This window comes from Pygocentrus nattereri, chromosome 29 (genome assembly GCF_015220715.1).
Source record: "Pygocentrus nattereri isolate fPygNat1 chromosome 29, fPygNat1.pri, whole genome shotgun sequence".
NCBI lineage: Eukaryota > Metazoa > Chordata > Actinopteri > Characiformes > Serrasalmidae > Pygocentrus > Pygocentrus nattereri.
Genome location: NC_051239.1, coordinates 10494830 through 10509669, shown reverse-complemented (window position 1 = coordinate 10509669; position 14840 = coordinate 10494830). Strand labels below are relative to the sequence as shown.

At 38.9% G+C, this 14840-nt stretch overlaps 1 protein-coding gene and 1 long non-coding RNA gene across 4 annotated transcripts in view; one reads left to right on the top strand and one right to left on the bottom strand.

Moving 5' to 3' along the window:
- Window positions 1-10678: 10678 nt before the first annotated feature.
- The window catches only part of LOC119262807, a 10292-nt gene continuing 6130 nt past the window's right edge, over window positions 10679-14840 (bottom strand). Inside the window, exon 3 of the long non-coding RNA XR_005129908.1 lies at window positions 10679-12079. This is a non-coding gene — a long non-coding RNA (uncharacterized LOC119262807). The remainder of the gene's footprint in view (window positions 12080-14840) is intronic.
- Window positions 12488-14840, top strand: part of lgi3 (leucine-rich repeat LGI family, member 3) — a 27633-nt gene continuing 25280 nt past the window's right edge. The window contains exons 1-2 of one of the 3 annotated variants that reach the window (XM_017696369.2): window positions 12488-12714; window positions 12895-13145. In XM_017696369.2, the coding sequence (XP_017551858.1) occupies window positions 12922-13145 (224 nt within the window). In that variant the 5' untranslated portion in view covers window positions 12488-12714; window positions 12895-12921. Of the gene's footprint in view, window positions 13146-14840 lie in introns of all 3 variants that reach the window. The other 2 variants (XM_037536132.1, XM_017696366.2) reach the window with 2 other exon arrangements.

The following is a 14840-nucleotide window of genomic DNA, read 5'->3' as shown; positions in this document are numbered from 1 at the left end:
TTTGCAAAAAACAATAAAGTTTATCCGTTTGAACATTAAATATCTTGTTTTTGTAGTGTATTCAATTGAATAGAGGTTGAAAAGGATTTGCAAATCATCGTATTCTGTTTTTATTTATGTTTTACACAACGTCCCAACTTTGTTGGAATTAGGGTTGTAGTAAAAACTGTTTAATGTTGGTTGTGTGGACAGTTGATGTGTACACAGTTGTGATATTGTTTTGTGTCATTGTAGGGTGTAAGTATTATAACAGGCAATAGCTTGATGTAATGATACTGTGGGACATAAGTGCATATTGGGCTATACAGTTTTTCTCAGGCCTACTGATAAATGCATTTACGTTCAAATTACTGCAGGTCTCTGTAGCATAAGTGAAACATATCTATCCCTGAATGTCCATAACACTCATGGGCTTCAAATATCTATGTTACATACTCCAGGTGTCCAGCTGCTGCTGCAACATGTTAGCTTGGCAAATCCCATAAGGGTGCTAATTGAAATTAGCATTGTTGCAAATGGTGAAATGGGATAAAAACAGGCTTCTCATGGAACCAGAGTGTTTCGGCATTAAATATTACCATATCACCATCTGCCTAAAATGTGGCTGTGTCTAATTTCAGTGTAAACACAATAAAAAGTTAATATTCGTGTGTGTATATGCTACAGCATGTCTCAGCCAATCAGATGTTAGAAACGGGCCAGCTTGCTACCATGTGGCACAGAATAGAGGTTTCAGGCCCTGAGTGCACTTCTTTAAGCATCATTTATGCTGAGAGCAGTGTAAGTGAAGTATTTCTAGATACTCTATATGTGGCTCCCACAATGCACTGGTGCCCCAGAGGCCCCACCCCCTCTCTCTCTTTGGATCAGGTTCTCTCCACAGGTGAGTCTCTCTCACACACATACGCACAGCAGTCTTGGCCTGTCAGCTTGTTAAATAGCATTAGCCCCTCGGCTAAGCCAGTATAATCTCTGAACACACACCCAGCAAAGAAAAGCTCCATCTCGTCTTACATTTACAGCTTTCTCGCTCAAGGCATGTTCTGTTTGCCTTTTAAGCAGCGAAAAGAGACGCAACAATAACATACGGCACTGTGATGTGATCACATTGTTTTACAAAGAGTTTGATTGTTTCTGACCTGCAATAGTGCAGCGCACCAGGGCTTTTCACAACATCTGTTCACAACTGCTCACAGTAGCTGTTAGAATTACTTGTGAAATGTAAATGAAGTAAAATGTTAAAATGTAAAAACCCAGTTGCAATTCCTCAGTCTACAAAAATTACTAGTATATATTTTATATAGACCTAATTAGCAGTTATAGCTGCAGACAATGTTGTCATATTAAAATAAATCAACAAATTAAAATCCATTAAATAAAAACACCACCACCACCAACAACAACAACAATACTACTACTACTCCTGCTACTACTACTACTACTACTAATAATTATTATTATATATAATAATAATTAATAATAATTAATATTATAATTAATAATAATAATAATAATTATTATTATAATACAATATGCTGTTCAAAAATACCCAAATATCATTATTATTTTGGTTGTTGTTCTGTCTTATATTTGTATCTAGTAATGATACTAATACTACTATTTTTAGATTATTGTTATTGTATACATTATGTATTTATTAATGTGTATAATATTACTACTACTACTACTACTATGTCTAATAATAATAATAATAATAATGATAATAATAATAATAAAAATAATATTAAAATCAACTATTAACAACAAGAACAATAATAATAATTATATGAGTTATTATTATTATATAATACTACTAATAATAATAACAATTATTATTGTTATTCTATACTATTCCAAAATACATTAATATTATTATTGGCATTACTGTTGTCTCGTTACACATTATTATCTAATAATGATACTACTACTACTGTTTTTTACATTATTAATGTTTCTATTATTCATGTTATTAATACTATTTTTGTATTAATTATATTACTGCTACTAATAATATCAGAAATACTAAAATTTTTTACAGACAAAATTATGTAGAGAAAAAAGAGAAAAACTTAACTATATTATTATTATTATTATCATTATTATTATTTGCAGTATTAGCACTGATGCCTTTATTTATTACAGAAATACTAATTATGATTTCACATGTCTTGACATATATTGTTAAACCAAAGTCTAATGCCACAGTCACCCTGGGGCACACTTTACAAAATAATAATCCTTTTAACTTATAAAAGTAAGTAAAGTGGTTGTTTAAACATTTCAAGTTCACTGAACTTCAAATAATCAGAGAACAGAACAATTAGCATGTTTGATATTTTGTTAACTTATTATTTAAAGAGCAAATACTAGACTAAAATCTTTATTCAGACATGTTACTTACTTTTACGAAGTTACAACTCCAAACTAGTTTGTACAGCTTACCTTTTTTACACTCACACCAGCCTGAACATTCGCTTCATCTCCACTGTACTAGCGCTGTGCAGCTGACTGGAGTGATGGAGGATGATCTGACCAGACTGGTCTCTGTCTGAGGCTTTTTAATCATATCACTGACTCACAACCACATGCCTTAGTGCTCTGTTTAATTGAATTGGCTACATAAAACTCCATGGCAGCACTCCTGTCCTTTAACCTTAAACCTAATCCATAAGCCAAACTCAGTCATAATCATTAAACTCATACAAAGCACAGGCCTATTCCTTAATAGGACGAGGCTGAGGTGCAGAAACTCTGAGAACACCTGAAACAGTAAGGTTTCCAGAGAGAATTCTAGATATTTCTAGATATAGATCTAGATATTTCTAGATATTTGGTCCACCAATTTGATGTACAGGCCTCTGTTTAACATATACCAATGGACATTTTATCAGCTCCACTTACTACAGAACGGCACTTTGTAGTCCATTCGTACCAGCGCACACACTAACACACCACCACCACATCAGTGTTACTGCAGTGCTGAGAATGATCCACCACCCAAATAGTGCCTGCTCTGTGAGGGTCCTTGGGGGTCCTGACCACTGAAGAACAGGGTAAAAGGGGGCTAACAAAGTATCAGAGAAACAGATGGACTACAGTCTGTAACTGTAGAACTACAAAGTGCAACTATAAAGTAAGTGGAGCTGATAAAATGGACAATGAGTGTAGAAACAAGGAGGTGGTCATGATGCCACGCCTGATCAGTGTAAATACTACTGCTTATTTTCATCCACAGATTAGTCTGAGTCAAATCTACAGATGAGGAAAAAGAAATAATTCTTTATTCTTTATTTTGTTGTTCATGTAGTTAGTATAATGACACAGATAATTACAATTATTGCTATGTATCCTAATAAAGTCATTTTGATAATCAACTATAGCTTACGGTAGTTTGTCATGACCTAGTAACATTATTCTCAGCTGTCAGCTCAGTGTGGCAAGACAGTGAACACTCGCCATCTATCATAGCGTTGTTGTATAATGAGGAACATTTACTGCTATCGCTGTCTGTTTTCAGAGTGTCAAGTAGAGGTGTGGTGGTCAGGTGTCCACATACCTTTGGCCATATAGTGTAACTATATGGTTGCAGCCCTATAATTTAGCTCACCTAGTTAACTAACGTTGGGTTAGCTTTAGCTGGCATCCTCAAAGATGCAAGAGAGTGTGGCAGAGCTGTACTGTCAATCAGCTATGCAGCAATTTCTAGTTTATAATGCTTTACAGTGCAACTAATTGTAGTTGTTTTCTTCTATTTTGTGAACTGATGTTTTAAAGAAACCTGGTGTGAAGTGAAGTAGCTTGTTGACTGACAAAGCCACATTGGGCGTGAACTTTCTGGCAAAAATATGGGATACTACATGAGGGTGGGCAAGTTTGGGCCTGCGTGGGATCAAGGATTTCCTTTTGTTAGTGCATATTTTTTTTAGTGAAGCCCATTCAGTCTCGTGTAATTTCTGATTCTTATTCTACATTACCGTCCAAAGATTCATCAACATTTCTGCTTAACCCTTTACACCGCCTACACACTTCTATAACCTAAGAACAGCTAAACCAGTTTGCATTGAAATCCCTGTAGTTACCGAATAATAAGCCTTAATATGGAATAAGCCTGAGATTTGAAGGGGTTAATCCAGTTTTTAAGATGTAAGCATTAATATATTCATTGATGGAGAATGTGCTGTCAATGGTTCTACACAGAACCTCGCAGAAAATGCTTCTATATAGCACCCAAATAGAAAATCCCTTTTCAAAAAGGACCATCTGCACATTTTCCACTCATCTGCAGAGCTCTTTCATGATGCAAAGAACCTTTTAATCACGCATAGGGTGCTTTCAGTGTCCATGAGTCTATATAGAACCATTTTCTTTACTAAAGAACCAAAGCACCATTTTTTTAAAGAGTGTAAACCTCAATCAGTCTCAAAAGCCACTGACATCCAGGCCGTTTTTCCATCATTTTTGTGTGATTTCCTCACACTGATGTGCGTCGTATACTTTTGATGTGACACATCACTGTAGCAGCGCTGTTGTCCTCTTCCTCTTGGACAATGGTTCCAAACACCACTATTGTTAGCTGTGTGCTTCATTTCTTAGTAGGCCTAATAGTAGGTCTAGTGCAGGGATTGCAACCCAAATGTTAGAAAGAGCCATTTGTCCTAATATCCTGGTTCAGGCTAAAAAATATAATATAAATGAAAACACAGACTTACTTTGCTCTGCTTTAAGCTTTAGCTCAGCTACAGCTGCTTTTCTTTCATCTCCAGCAGGAAACTTTTCCTCAATAGTAGAATAGTTTCTTGTAAAATGTCTCTCAATGTTCGTTTTTTTACGAGGCTGAAGTCAGCTCGTCATAGTGGTTGACTGTTTCTCGTTGCAGATGAAACCATGAGTTCTGATGAATGTAAATAAGTGCATTCGTCTCCAAATTATCGACGTTCATCTTAAATTTTTCTCTTTGCTTTCTTGTTAGCTAACTAGCTAGACGAGATTGTCTGCGTTGCTATGGTGACCAGCAGTCTGCGCACCAACCTTTAAAGGGTTAAAGGGTATTTATTTATTGTTAAAACTGTGTTAGAATGATCAGCAGAGCTTTATTTTACTGCAAAGAAGGATTATTTTATTTATACCTAAAAATCGAATTCTGCAGTGGAGCCGCATGATAAACCTGCCTTTTCAAATAGGAAGGAACTGTTGTTTATTGGGGTTTGAATAAAATACGTCAATAGAATTGATAGCGTTGGTCAAACGGTTGTTTATTTGCTGGTGAACGGTTAATCGATCAATTATTTCCTCCCTGCTCTCCAGGCACATCCACACTGTGGGGAATTTTCATGCCAACATGGTACCTGAGGAGAGGCGGTAAACATGGAGCTTCCTGTTTCGACTGCATGTGAGGCCAAGAACTCCTTAGAGAAGCTTAAACAGATGTGCGCAAGACAGACAGAGAGCCTTTCACAGTGCCTGGCTTCGGAGCTGAGTCGGGAAGTGGCTTTGGGTTTGAAACCCAAATCCATGTTTTCCTCTTTTAACGAATGGCTTCGTATCAGTCGTGGCCACGGTGGCCGCTAAACGGAACACACGTTGGGGGGGGTTTTCAAAACAGGCAGGAGTGAGAGTGATTTAGAACACACCTGTGATGAGCAGCAGCCAAAGCAGGAGAAGAAGAAAGCCTGATAAATATATAGAGATACGCAGGTAGTTAGTTAGACAGATTTATGAATACAGTGATTGATGGGAAGTCATGGAAGATGCAAGCAAAATAGGGAGGGTTTTTTTTTTGTTGTTTGGAGGAACCTGGCCTTTACCCAGTGCGCCTTTCCCCAGTGGCATTGTTACAGCCAATTTAAAAACCACCATAAAATCTTTGGCCCCAAAATGGTTGCGGAAAGGCAGATTTGGGAATCAAACGGCCCAGCTCCAAAAGCACAGCTGGTAATACTATGCCTGTGGGAAAAGTGCTGACTCTGCAGAGAGAGAAATCCAGCTTGTAGAAAGTTTTCTCTCTGCCCTTCTCCCCCACCACGCTCCTTTTATGACGTGTCAGTGTCTGTATACCACCTACGTCTGCCATACTTGTGATTGGTGCTTCTTTGCAAATAGTTTTCAAGGTGTTTTTGCTGAATATCTGTGACTTGTGGGGTCTCTGAATAGCCCTGGTGTCAGGGACGTAGTCTGAAGGCACTGTGTTTGTGTCTGTGTCAGTTGGTGACAGTCGAGGACTTGCATCAGGGAACTTACTGTGCCTGGCACTGCAGTGCTGCACTGACAGAGAAAGAGAGAGAGAGAGAGAGAGAGAGAGAGAGAGAAAGAGAGAGAGAGAGAGAGAGAGAGAGAGAAAGAGAGAGAGAGAGAGAGAGAGAGAGAGAGAGAGAGAGAGAGAGAGAGAGAGAGAGAGAGAGAGAGAAAGAGAGAGAGAGAGAGAGAGATAGAGAGAAAGAGAGAGAGAGAGAGAGAGAGAGAGAGAGAGAGAGAGAGAGAGAGAGTATGTAAAAGTAGTTTGCATTGTCTCTGAATGCAATGGATGGCATGCTCTTTGGATTATACTCTTCTGCCCCCTGGTGTTGGTATGTTTTCTAACAGCCAACATCAGCCTTCCGTGCTCAGATTATTACAACTGTGGCCAATAATCTCATCACAATCTATTTTCCATATCAGTAATTAGCATGATGATAGAATTTGTTGCAATTCATTGTAAGTCTGAATAGTATTCTCAGTGTGAAAATCAGGCACCTAAAAATGTGCCTTTTATTAATTTGCTACTATTTCCATTTAAAGTATTCATCAATTTAAGAATATTCAGTGTGCAACACGCTAGACAACACAGTAGAGTTTTGCTTGATCCGTTCAAAATGGTTCAGAAACAACTGCTTAATAGAGCCCTAATCTACCATGCTAACTACAAGATAATATATTAGCCTCAAGCTGGTGCACCAGACACAAGCTAGACACTCTACAGCTATACAACAATACAAGACTGTGGTGTCGGTGTGGACTAAAACACAGCAGGCCATGATTCTGCTTCAAAAAGTGCTGTTTTATGAAACACCAGTCACCAACAGCCATGGCTCCCACCTCCTGGTGACCCCCACTCACATACAAAAAAACCCGCACTCTGGGCACAAAATTTTTAACTAACAGACAATGAACTTTTTACCTGGTACAAAAAACTTAATTAACAGACAATGACATAAAAAAAAAGAACAAGGCCCTTTTTCGGAGGGTGCGCACCTTCCATGAGCCTCCTCAGATGGTCCTACACATGGCCGCACCTCCCAATCTTTGCAGAGGCAGCATGGCCAGTAGCGGAATACAATATGATAGGCTGTGTTGTTGGACTCCGAGTAGTTTGGACATTGAAGAAAATAAAAGGCTAAAGCTAATAATAAAATTATTTACCCTAATAATTTAATTTAAGCCAATTCCTGCCCAGTGCTAGCAGTATTATCAAAATTTTAATTTAGTGTCTTGGAATAATGACGTATTAGGTCATAATAATGACTCATTTTGTCAAAATGATGACTTTCTTGATAGAAAAACTACCAAAGACCAGCATGGCTGGTCACCAGCAAAACCAGCTTATGCTTTGAATGCTGGCATTCTGTTGAACCAGCATGAGCCTGTTGGGTGACCAGCACAAATCTGCACAGAATAGTAGGGTTAATATCTTGTAATATTTACTTTCTTTAAATTGAATAACTTGTTATTTCAACATAATATCTTGAATTTAAAAAGTCATTATTTTAAGATACAAGTGAATATTTTGACAGACTGCTGCCAAAAACAGAAGCAAGCATTTTTTCCCCTCTACCTGGCTTGAGTGGGCATCCTAAAATAGACAGGTAGGAGTAAAACGATATATTTATTTATTATATTTTTCTTTATTATTAGATATCGTTTTATTTACTATTATATGTATTATTATATTTTTATTTTATGTATTATTATTTATTATATTTAGATTGAACCCTTTACTGGATGTTAACAATCATAAGTTGAGAATACAGTTGTTGCACAGTACATGTGGTTTTTTCCTTTGCTTTTTCTCTTCGTAATTCAAGCACTGAAAACAGCTTGCCAGTTTCCTCTCCTAACTGCTAAGATGGTTAGTTCTGCTGTGAGTGAATGGCTAGACTCCTCCTCTCTCCCATCCAGCAAGCCAAAGGCACATCTCTATTCAGTGTACAAAATGAGGAAATGTTCAAAGTTCAAGCCTTTGCTGCTAAAGTGTATTCATTTGATCAAAAAACAGCTGAAATTAAAAATACATAAAAAATGTAGATTTCATTGCATTTTGAAAGCCAGGCCCAACAACTTTATCTTCACCTTCGCTGTCAGGCTTCATATGCTATGTAACTGTACAAATTCTCAACAATGCTGTTGTGCACAAACTGGTTTCTCCAAATGAGGGTATGATTAAACAGCTTACTGGCTGTTGATGGGCTGCCATTACAGTGTAAATTAGAGAAAAGTTTAGAAAGTTGAATGAAGTTTAATAAGGGTGTACATACAACTGTATCATCGATAGGCCACCTGGTCTCTGCTGAAGGCCTCTGATTTGTTCTGTATCTGAGTAAAGGGGGTGTGAAAGGGGGAGAGATACAACTGCCCACTACCTCTAACAATTCTGTCTTAATGAAATGGTATTCAGACTGATTCCAATCTCCCTATTTTTGGACTTCAGGACAGATCAATATGCTCAGAATGTCCTTAAACCTGTTAAACCTGTAACCACCTTTACATTCATTATGCTGTTCTTATGAGAATCACACAGCATGTCATTGTATCATTGTGAGACATAACTACAGAAAGACGTGGAGTTTGACCTGCTTGCTGCTGTTCTTGGACAATATTAGTGTTTGGCTTGTAGTTGCACTGAAGTTTGAAATGGGGTCAGCAACTTCATTCTGTATTCAGGGAATACCGCAGTGTGCCTTAACGCACTGCTATCAAAGGAGAGTATTCGGAAAACTCGTCTCTGCTTTATTGAGCACACAATTTATACACTCTACAATACTATACTCTATACAATCTGCAGAATTGATCACATCGAAGGCATATTTCTGTTGTTGCTTCTAATTGAATCATACTAGCCACTCAGTGCTATATATTACTGTGAGCTTGATTAGGGACACCAATGCACCACAGTACAACCTCAACTAGTGGATCTTTAAACATTGGCTGAACACTAAAGATGATAGAGGTGATGTTACCCTTTATGACATACACTTATATACACTCACCAGCCACTTTATTAGGTACAATTCAATGTTCAATTGCTTGATAACACAAATAGCTAATCAGCCAATCACATGGCTGCAACTCAGTGCATTTAGGCATGTAGAGGTGGTCAAGACAACTTGCTGAAGTGCAGACCGAGCATCAGAATGGGGAAGAAAGGGGATTTAAGAGGCTTTGAACGTGGCGTGGTTGTTGGTGCCAGACGGGCTGGTCTGAGTATTTCAGAAACTGCTGATCTACTGGGATTTTCACACATAACCATCTCCAGGGTTTACAGAGAACGGTCTGAAAAAGAGGAAATATCAAATGAGCGGCAGTTGTGTGGACAAAAATGCCTTGTTGATGTGAGAGGTCAGAGGAGAATGGGCAGACTGGTTCCAGATGATAGAAAGGCAACAGTAACTCAAATAACCAACCAAAACCTCTGAGGAACGTTTCCAGCACCTTGTTGAAAGTCTGCCACGAAGAATTAAGGCAGATCTGAAGGCAAAAGGGGGTCCAACCTTTTACTAGCAATAAAGTGGCAGGTGAGTGTATAAGTCTGAGCAGTTAGTTATAGAGTTGCAAGGATACATGTAGCCCAAGTTTCGATTCACAAAACTGGATTCACTGTTTATTCATTTGCCAACTTTGGTGCTCAAACTATGTGTAAGATGCCGTAATTAATAAATAGTTCATTCTCCAAGATACATGCATATCAAAATGTCACAATGTAATGTTACACCCTAGTCAATTAACTTTGTATCCAGGCAGGATATGGCTGCTGGGAACCTGTTTGTCCTGTGCAGGTAAAAACAATGGTTCATCCATAAAAATGATCAAAATTTACACGTTCCCTTTACCCTAAATTCCACCAATCAGCCAAGACTTGTTAGTTTTGCTCTGAAGCTACGAAAACTAACCTCTCCCGAAAAAACAGTCCATGCAGGTTTAAGCTGGTCTTAGCTGGTTTATCCTGGCCTGGTGCTGGTTTAGCTTTTCGCCCAGCATGGTCATGCTGGTTGACAAGAATGCCAGCATCCAAAACACAACATATGCTGCTTTTGCTGGTTTTTCTAGCTAGGTCTGCAGGCCCCCTAGTGGCCATTCTGCCAGTGGAATGTAAATCGACTCAGACATTTTTAAATTATATAATCTAATGAAATATTTTCACCCTCAAATCTGCTAATAGATTCATTAGGACACAGTCAGCTCTCTGCGGGTGAAATGTTGTGATTCTGTATTCAGCTGCTGGTGAGCAATGATGGGTGAAAGGTCAGGGCTCACAGCGCCTTTCTGTGAAAACCATCCACACCTATCCACAAAGATGGCCACGATGAGATCAACACAATGGCAGCTTTTTCCTATCAAGATTGTACAACTAAACAGTGTTTAAATATAATTCAAATACTTGTCCCTGCTGAAAAACAGCATAGACCAGATAATATTTCACGCTAGTTTAAGCTGGTCTAAGATGATTTAAGCTGGTCTAGTGCTGGCCTGGATCTGGTTTAGCTGGTAACCCCAGCATGGTCATACTGGTTGGCCAGCATACCAGCATCCAAAGCATAACATATGCTGGTTTTGCTGGTGACCAACAATGCTGGTGTATGCGTTTTTTTTCTAGCAGGGTTAGAGTTGAAAATCCCATTTGTAGTTTTATAAAGTATACACATTTCCCTCAAAATATTATACCCCATCAACATAACTGAGGGGAAAAAATGCATCATTCTACTGACTCTGAAACAGGCGCTAATTGCTTTTTCTGGCTACTGTGAAAAGGGGCTAAAGTAACTAGCAAGTAATGCAAGCGCACAGCTAACAGGTTAGACAAGTGCATTACATGCCTCAGTCATCATGTTTGATGACTCAAACCACTTCAAGTTGGGAAATCTCAAGTAATTTTACTACTTTTTAAAACTTTTTATAGACTACAGTACACTCTCAGAAAAAAGGTACGACACTGTTACTGGGGCAGGACCCTTCTTGTCACGGTGGGACCCTCAGGGGTACATCCCAGTACCTTTAGTCAGGGAACATAATTGAACCAGAATCCACTGAAATTGTATTTCTTAAGCTGTACTGACACCACACACCCCGTCTCGCCTCCAGGCTTTTATTTTATTGTTCTGTCGTAAAACATTAGTTCATAAAAAGATAGAAATATCTACTTTTCCACTAGGAAAAACTCATGTAAGGTACACCATTGGACCTTAAAACCACTGCTGTACCTTTGAGGCTACATTTACATTGTTTGTACCTGGATGAACGAATCATGGTACCTTTATTTCTAACAGTGTATGTCATGCAGCACCAGAAACCACAGACACAAGTGTGTTGTTGCAGCTAGAACTACGCTAATTGGTGGTTATAAGCTTCCATCATTTGGTAGCTACATTAGCCTCATAGCTCCAGCACAAAAGCACAGATATAACATTCAGACATCAAACTTGTCTTGGCCGATTGAAGACACTTGGGTAAAGGAGAAACGTGTGTAAAGACCTGTTTGCACAGGATAAATTTACACAGTGTCCTGGCTGATGTCCTCTTTCACAGATGCCACTCTGATTTTATTTCCATCTGGATCGGCCATGTCTGTTTGTCTCCCTCCTCTCCTGAGATAATCACACCAAACTCAGTAAATGTAGTCCTGTCTGGATACAAATCTATGTGATTTTAGTGGATTTTCCTGGCAGACGTTTCATTGTGTTGTTATGGTAGCATGTATATCCACATGAAACATTTTCTGAATCGTGAAAAGAAGGATGCTTTGGAAGTCTTCAACCATTTTAATTAGTCTAGGTGGTAGACACCCATCTCCGACCTCTTTACGCTGGGTGGAAGACGAGAAACAAAAGAAAGTCTGTAAGTGAAGCAGACGCAGAATAAACAAGCGATTATAATGTATAAAGCACTTTATATTCACATATAGCCACACAACGTCATCAAAGGATTACTTTATATGCAAATACCATCAACTTTTCAAGCAATATTTTCATACAGACACTTATGACCACTTGTGATGCAAAAATCCAGGTCTGCTGTAATTACAGGGGAATTTTTTTTTTTTTACAGAACTCCCCGTAATTACTTAATCCAATCTAAATAGAGCTTTGATTTGATTGCCTTCAGACTGTGATAAGACAGTTTTATATGTATTTCCTTTGGTCCATCTTGTTGTCACCTCCTTCCTCTGAAACTCAGTGTGGTGGCTGTTTCATCTCTCACCCTCCACCCCCCTCTGCCGTTGGAAGTGTTGGTCCATGCTGGTTAATAATTCAGCGTCAGCGTTGCTGTGCACAGGTCTTGGGGTGTGTGTGTGTAGGATCGCTGGCTCACACACCGTCCTGCAGTCTTTGCTTAAGACAGCTGCACCACTGAGAGTGAGAACAGCGAGATCCGGCGGTGCTGCAGAGCACATACACACACACGAAGACCTACTCACGCACTCATCGTGCAGGGAGCACAGTGACTGCTCTTTCTCTGCCGTGGCTCTGTGTGGGTCATTTTCTTATACCATTTCTCTCTCTCTCTCTCTCTCTCTCTTTCTCTCTCTCCCCATATCAAACACATATCACCTCCCTTCCTCTTCATCCTTCTGAATTCCTTCTCGTTCTTCCCCCCATAATCCACCACATTTCATCAAGGAAGCCCCCCATCTCTCCTCAACCCCTGCAGAGACCGAGAGCCTGGGCTGAAGGGAAGATGTCCGAGGCTGGACCCAGGAGGGTTTTGAGGTGGCCTGGCTGGACTCTGCCCATGGCCACTTCTCTCTGCCTGCTGCTGCTGTGTGTGCTGTGCCTGGCCGAGGGGCGCCGGGCACCCAAAATCCCCCGCTGCCCACCCACCTGCTCCTGCACCAAGGACAGCGCCTTCTGCGTGGACACCAAAGCCATCCCCAAGAGCTTCCCACCTGGCATCATCTCACTGTGAGTACAAACCTGGCTTGCTTAGCCATCACACTTTCTGTCTGTCTATGTGTCTGTCTGCGTTGTCATGCCTGTTCAGTGAGCACTAGACTGAAGTTAGCCAACAGTTTGGTAGACTATCTGACGTTATCACCTGCCACACCAGTTTGTGTTTTTGTTTGTACTTGAAAAAATGGTCTTTGAGGGTTCTTTAGTAAAGAAAATGGTTATATGTATAGAATGAGGGATTCTTTGCATCATGAAAGTGTTCTTCCATCAGATTGATGGAAAATGTGTGGTGTGGAAAAGGGTTCTTTATAGCGCCCAAAAAGGTTAGACTGAAACAATAGTAGAACCCTTTTGGGTGCTATATAGAACCACTTTCAAAAAGGTTTTTTTGATATAGAACCATCTACAGCATATTCTCCATCAGTCTGACGAACGCTTTCACAATGCAAAGAACCCTTTAATCATGTAAAAGTTCATGGTCCCATTTTCTTTACTAAAGGACCTTAGAAAGACCATGTTTTTATATTCATACATGTCAGCCAGTCACAGTTATTACGTACTCATGCATATTTGAGCTGATAACAATCATTTAAGCTGACCACATTTTTTTCTGTAGCAGAGAAGAAGGTCCATTATCTTTCATATCTTTATCATATCTTTGCATATCGCTGTTGTCAGAACAAAAGCTTGTTTTCTCCATTTTTGGCGTTTTTCAGTTTTTGTCATAACTTGACAAAGCCTGTTGCTCTTTACATTGTCTGTGAATTTCATGATGAATGGACCAAAATAAACAGCCCAACATTACTTGGAAAAAATTCTGGTTCCATTGACTTACATTAATAGTAGAGTATGTTTTTCCCTTCTCCTGTAAAGTTCTTATTTTGGAGATACAAGGTTTTCTTCCAACAGCAGTGATATGCGTGCTTGGTGCGCTGCGCTGAGGCAAGTGCCTATAAATTGAAGAAAGCAGAAATACATGCACTGAGACGTGTCATGCGTCCTATGAAAACAACGAGGTGTGACTTCCGACTTGATGCTCTAAAACCTTTAGAAGGAAGTGGTAAGTAATGTTTGTTTATTTGAGCTCGAGGTGTTTATCTTGTCAGTTGGGAGCTATTGATGATCAACAGATAAAAAGCCAACTTGGCAACCATGTCCTACACTTTTCTTGGGTTTTAAAATATCCATACTTCATTTTTAGATTACTGTTTTCCTTATTTTTCCTTTCCTTAACTTATGTCTTTAAGACTGATATATGCAAAGGAGCTCTGAATTGTGACTCATTCAGAAAGCACTCAGAGCTGAAACACTGCTTAGAACTTCAGTGCAACTGGGCAGAGCTAAACTGCTGTAGGCTGAATAAGTGGATATATATTTAAATGTGTTGCTTCTTGTGACATCATAGAAATAATGAATACGAAATTAGCTATTTTTGCAGTGCAATTAATGGTAGTTAATGGTACATTGCTAAAAAAAGAGGGTTCTTCAAGGGTTCTTTAGCAAAGACAATGGTTCTATATAGAACCATTTCATGGTTCTGAGCATGTTGTATATGGTTCTGTATAGAACATTTTTGAACAGTAGTATAACACTTTTTGGTGCTATATAGAAACATATATATATATATATATATATATATATATATATATATATATATATATATATATATATACAACACATTCTCCTATCAATCTGAAGAACCATTTC